We start from the raw sequence: 6000 nt of genomic DNA on the forward strand, positions 1-6000 counted from the left end.
CACCAAAATCACTGAGTATTCAGTCTTAAAGGAGATAAATAAATGCGGTTAAAAATGCCATATTTTATATACTGAACCTATTGCACTAGCCTAAAGTTTCAGCTTGTCAATAGAAGCAATGATCCAGGACTTCAAACTTGTCACCATCTTGGAAAGCGTTTGTGACACTCACATGCTCAGTGGGCTTGGAGCAGCTGTTGATATGTTTATATTCAGTATATCTGTTTATATTCTATGTGTACTGTATATTGTGAGTGGGTCCCTAAGCTCAGTAAGTGACAGCAGCACAGAGCATGTGCAGTGAATCAACAGAAAAGAAGATGGGGAGCTACTGGGGCATCTTTGGAGATACAAATATTTACTGCTAACAGGCTGTGATTGCCTTGGGCTGGTACAGAAACATAAAAAATAATGTACAATATTTCTAGCTACTTAGTTAAGCTTTACTTCTCCTTTAAAGGGCCCCTGACTTTCTAAACATGCACACATGGTCCAGCAGAAATTGGCCGAAGCGCACAAGCAAAGCTGGGTATATATAACCTTAAGGGCAGCCAGATGGAAATTTATGCAAAACATATATACATTATTTTCTTCTACTTGTTTTCCTAAAAATAATAGATGAATTCATCATGTATCTTGGCTTTAACTGTTTTCCATGTTCTGTTCCAGATAAGACATCCAAGCGCTTTGGGTCTTGAAATTGGTCAACAAATCCAGGTATGATTTCAAAAGGCAGAAACTGCTTTAATAAAGATTTAGCAAAGTTGCACAATTACAGCAAACCAAAGTGAGAAAAGCACTGTTCTAGGGTCATGATTTAATATGTGTAATGCTGTATAATTAATAGTGTCTTATTTGGCATTCAGTCTAGGCTTACATCACTGGATCCCAAGTATAATCCACATTACCAGTTAGAATTTATTTTCACAGGTGATTTTTTATTTTGCTGTGCCAGTGACTGTGGTACCAGTGTTTCAAAATAATCCTGGGTTTATTTGAATCGTAGATGATTCTCTGCAGTCTTAAAGGAGAAGTAAAGCGCTAATCCAAGGGGGTTGCCAAATGTTAAGGCACCCCCTAGGATTGTAATGGCCTACCTGATACCCAGCTGGTGCTCCTGTTAGCTGAAAACTGCACCAGCCTTGGGCCCTCTTCTCCCTTCTTCTTTCTTCAAAATCCAGTGGCCGTTGCATTCACAGTAGAAACAGGAGCACCGGCCCAGGATATCTGGTAGGTCATTACAGTCCTTGGGGGCTGCCCTATTGGATTGGAGCTTTCCTTCTCCTTTATGGTATAGTGATCCAAATTACAGAAAGACATCTTATCCAGTAAACTACACATCCCAAGCATGCACTTGAACTCATTATTATTATATTAGGATGATTCAATAGGGAACTCCGGGTTCCAAACCAAAATTTGATAGAGGCCCACATAACACAGAACCCCTAATATACCTGTTTCTTCAAAAAGTATGAATAAATGCCATTTTCTATGCTGAAATCCATCTGTTTTTAGCACACGGGCAGATTCGCCTGGCGACTAATTGCCTCTTCTGCGGGGCGACAATCTCCCCGAACTGCCTTCCCCCTGCCTTCTTCCTGCTATAATCTGAAAACACCACCGCCAATGTACTCTTTGATTTCTGAAGTCGCTTGAAGTTTCTTCGTGAGGCAACTTCGGTCGACTTTGGAAATCGAAGTGCCGCGAGTGCATTAGCGCTGGCATTTCCCATTATAGCAGGAGGAAGGCAGTTCGGGGAGATTGTTGCCCCGCAGAAGAGGCGATTAGTAGTCAGGCGACTAAATCTCCCCGAATCTACCCTTGTGCTAGCTCCCTAACAGTCCTTCTATTTCTGCATCATTTGAAATCCTAGCAGGGAAGGAGGGACTAAACACTGATGTTACAAGTTGTAACAACTTCTCCACATCTTACATACAGCATGCAGGAACTACATATACCCACAATGCATTGCACTGTGATGTTCTGTTCCTTTTTTAAATCATGTGTGCAGGGAATTTTGGGGTTTGGAGGATGCAGGCTGAGGACAGCTGGCTGTTGATACAAAGTAACAGTAGTCAGCCAGCTCAGCAAAGTATTCAGACAGATCAGCAGGAGAGCAGGGGGCTGAAATATGCATGAAAAATCTGCATATTTCTTAATTGATGTATATTGCAAAGTTGCTTAAAATTATGTTTACTTTTCCAAAAGCTTGTATTTTTTTTGTGGCGTTCCCCTTTAAAAAAAAGAATTTCTTCTTTGATACGCACATTGAACAGGCTGCAAGAGGAATCCAGCATACTCCTCCTGTGGACTATGTACAGAGTCCAGTAGAAATGTTTGCTGACTTCTTTACTGTTGCTAAGTTGCTTTTTAAAGAAGGGTTACTATAGTATGAGTTGATTTAGTACAGCGATAAACCAGTCTGTTTATGAATGATTATACTCCTATAGTGACAGTTAAGATATGGTTGTGCTGTATATCTGCTAATAAACCGGTAGTTCTGGATGGGAATATAATAGATCATTTGTATGGCTCTTCCCATAATTCCCTAGGAGTGAATTGTTCCCTTGTTTTTGGTTTTCAGGCAAGGCCTATAATTATCTTGTGTTTTAAGAAGCTTAATCCTGCATCATATATCAGTGCTTTATGCATGTTGAATGGTAATAATGATCATCAATCCCACCCTCATAATGCTAACACCAGCCTAACAGAGCGCTGTTTTACACTTTACAGGTGAAGTACTTTGGCCGTGATCCAACAGACGGCAGAATGAGGCTCTCCAGAAAAATCCTTCAGTCTCCTGCAGCCACTGTAATAAAAACCCTGAATGACAGGAACAGTATTACCATGGGAACAGCAGACCCTTCCTCTTAGAACCCAGCGTAAAATAAGCACCGGCTTTTTCTCACCTGAAATGAACGTGTATGTTTGTATATTCTGTACATATATATTTTAATTATTTTGATTAAAATGTATTTGATACAAGTGCTGCGTTCTGTTTTTTTAATACTGTACATTGATAGAAAAGCAAATGGAACATTTTTTTACTACGTGTAGTAGAGTAGTCCCCTATGTCTACATTTCTCTATCTATATAATACCATGCCTTTGTGTGTTTTGACTTGTCCTGCAGCCAGGGCCGCCATTAGAAATCTCAGGGCCCCTTACAACAATTTTCAATGGGGGCCTAACCCCAGATCCCGCCCACTCCACACAACAGTTAAAAGACCACACAGACATCAGCGCTAAAGAAGGTAACCCCCCCGAACACACACACACAAGTTATAAAAAGCTATTGCGGTGCCAGGGCCCCCCTTAAAAGTTTTTTAAAAAATTGGTGGTCAGGGCCCCCCTACAAGTTGAAAAAAAAATAATTGGTGACCAAGGCCCCCCTATTAAAAACATTGGCGCCAGGGGCCCCCTTACTAGTTAAAAAAAAAAATTGGGGCCCCAAAGAATACTTTTTAACAAAACATTGGTGGCCAGGGGATTAAAAAAATATAAAAAAACAAATTAGTGTTCAGTACAATTGAACTCATGGCTTCAGTACTTCAACTTCGCCTCCTTTCGTGACTTTGGGTCTTTGTGCCGCTTCAGGACTTCAATTTCGGCTGTTTTCGTGACTTCAGGTATTTTCACCGATTCGGGAGTTCGGCTTCGGTTATTTTGTGGCTTTGGGTCTTTTCGCTGATTCGGGAGTTCGGCTTCTGCTTTTTTCGCCGATTTAGGTCTTTTTGCCGCTTCAGGAATTCTTTTTGGCACTTCCGCATTTCGGCTGTTCGGGACTTCGGAAATGGCGGCACAGCTTTGGCGCTGTCAAGGGGGGCCCGGCTCTTTCGAAGGTGCAGCACTGCCGGGCCCAGGACATCTGTACCCCCTGATGGCGGCCCTGCCTGCAGCTCACGAGACTGCCAATTGGATTGCTTAGTGGTTGGTAGATTCAGTGACCCTAGCAACTAAGCATTTCAGATTAAACAGGTGGGATGAAAAAGTAGCTGGTAAAATACCAGCCGAAGCTGAGGCTAGTATTACAAATGTACCGGCAATGTATTTGGGGGTAAATTTTTAATTGTAATGTTCTGCCCCTGGCCTGCCCCCAGTCCCTTCCTTTCCCAACTCTCCATCTCTCCTAAGTAACTAACCAAATTTTTGATCCGATTTGTAAAGCACCATCCCTTTTACGTCATAGCCCCATCTCCCTCATATTTCTTCCCTTTTCTGAACAAGCCACAATTTTGTATAGAAAAAAGTGGCAACCCTAGCCGTAGAATAAGAAAACGGGTGCACCAAAGCACAAATCAGATTTGAAAACTTGCCAGTATTCTAGGGTAGGGTAGGGTTTATTTAATGTTTACACGATTTTCTAGTAGCCTTAAGGTATGAAGATCCAAATTACGGAAATACCCGTTATCCGTAAAAGCCCCCAAGTCCCGAACATTCTGGATATTAGGTCCCATACCTGTATATACATACATGCAGCCAATGTAGATGTTAGAAAAAAATGCAGAGGCCATATTTAATCAAATATTGACATTTTCTGGACAGTCAGAATTAAATGTAAACAAGCCATATTTCAATAATCAGGTATATTTATTAAGGTTTATTTTTTTACACAAAGGAATTGATCAAATATGAAGGTAACTGCTATACTATTGAGACTAAAACCATTGGAATTATTGAAAAAAAGCTGCAAATGGAGAATTAAGGCATAAATCTGCCTGATGTGAGGATGATAATGTGATACATGAAAGTCAGAAAAATACCTCTATAATACACAAAAGCCATGAATATTGTAAATTATATCCTTATAAACGGTGATGTCATAAGTTATAAACGGTGAGTAGTGATGTCATTTTTGTCACATGACTCAAACTTGTGTATTATAATAAATAACGTACCCCTTGTTGGCAAATATAAGGATATTAGAAGTCATGTTGGAGTTCCATGACTTGTATAAAACACTTGTCCTTGTATATGGTCATGGAACTCCTCAGTAGCTTATAATATCCTTATATTTTACAATCGGGGGTACTTTATTCACTATATGTAATCTAGTGTTGTTGAATTGAGTCTGCCTCCCTCTCACATGGACCATGTTCCCACCCTTCTTTGGCTAACAGCCATCCAAATCCTCTCTCACCTTGTTCCACATTAAAGAGATGGATTCTGGGATTTGAAGCCAATCTAATGTCCCTGTTGGGCAGTACACAGATTCCCTGGAAAGTAGAGGGACCTCAAGTCCCAGAATGCATCACGAGGAAGTGATTAAATGGCTCCCTGTTAGGCTAATGCAACTTGAGGCTGAAATATGCTACGGTTTCAAGATGGTACCAGCAATTCTTAAAGGGGTGGTTTAATATGGTATACAATAGCTAATTCTAAGCAACTTTTGGTATTTTTTTTATAGTTTTTAATTATGTGCTTTTTCTTCTGACTCTCAAGCTTTCAAAATGGGGTTACTGACCCCATCGGAAAAGCAAATAATCCGTAAGGGTTTCAATTTATTGTTATTGCTCTTTTTGCTACTCCTCTTTCTATTCAGACCCTCTCTTATTCATGTTCCAGTCTCTTATTCAAATCAATGCATGGTTGCTATGTGGGCCCTAGCAACCAGGTTTGTGAAATTGCACATGGGAGAGCTGCTGAATAAAAAGTGAAATAATTCAAAAACCACAAATAATATAAGCCAATTGCAAATTATCTCTACACTCCCTACGTTTTAGTAAAAGGAGAAGGAAACGTTAACACTAAGTAAGCCTTATCTGAAAGGTCCACCGAAATATACCAGTAAACCCTCAAAGTAGTGCTGCTCTGAGTCCTCTTTTCTTCTATTATGTACACATGGGCTTCTGTATCTGACTTCCTACCTTCAGCTTAAACCTCCTTGCCCCGGGTGTGAGCATGCTCAGTTTGCTCCTCTTCTTCCCCCCCCCCCCCGCTCTACTGTAATCTGAGCCCAGAGCTATAAGTGAGCAGGGAGAGACTCAGGCAGGAAGTGATG

At 40.7% G+C, this 6000-nt stretch overlaps 1 protein-coding gene across 1 annotated transcript in view; it reads left to right on the forward strand.

Annotated features, from left to right (window-relative positions):
* The window catches only part of pnpt1.S (polyribonucleotide nucleotidyltransferase 1 S homeolog), a 49014-nt gene extending 46029 nt beyond the window's left edge, over positions 1-2985 (forward strand). Inside the window, exons 27-28 of the mRNA XM_018265094.2 lie at positions 670-717; positions 2734-2985. Of these exons, the coding sequence (XP_018120583.1) occupies positions 670-717; positions 2734-2874 (189 nt within the window). The 3' untranslated portion in view covers positions 2875-2985. The remainder of the gene's footprint in view (positions 1-669; positions 718-2733) is intronic.
* The last annotated feature ends 3015 nt before the right edge of the window (positions 2986-6000 follow it).

Source organism: Xenopus laevis, chromosome 5S, assembly GCF_017654675.1.
Source record: "Xenopus laevis strain J_2021 chromosome 5S, Xenopus_laevis_v10.1, whole genome shotgun sequence".
Lineage (NCBI taxonomy): Eukaryota > Metazoa > Chordata > Amphibia > Anura > Pipidae > Xenopus > Xenopus laevis.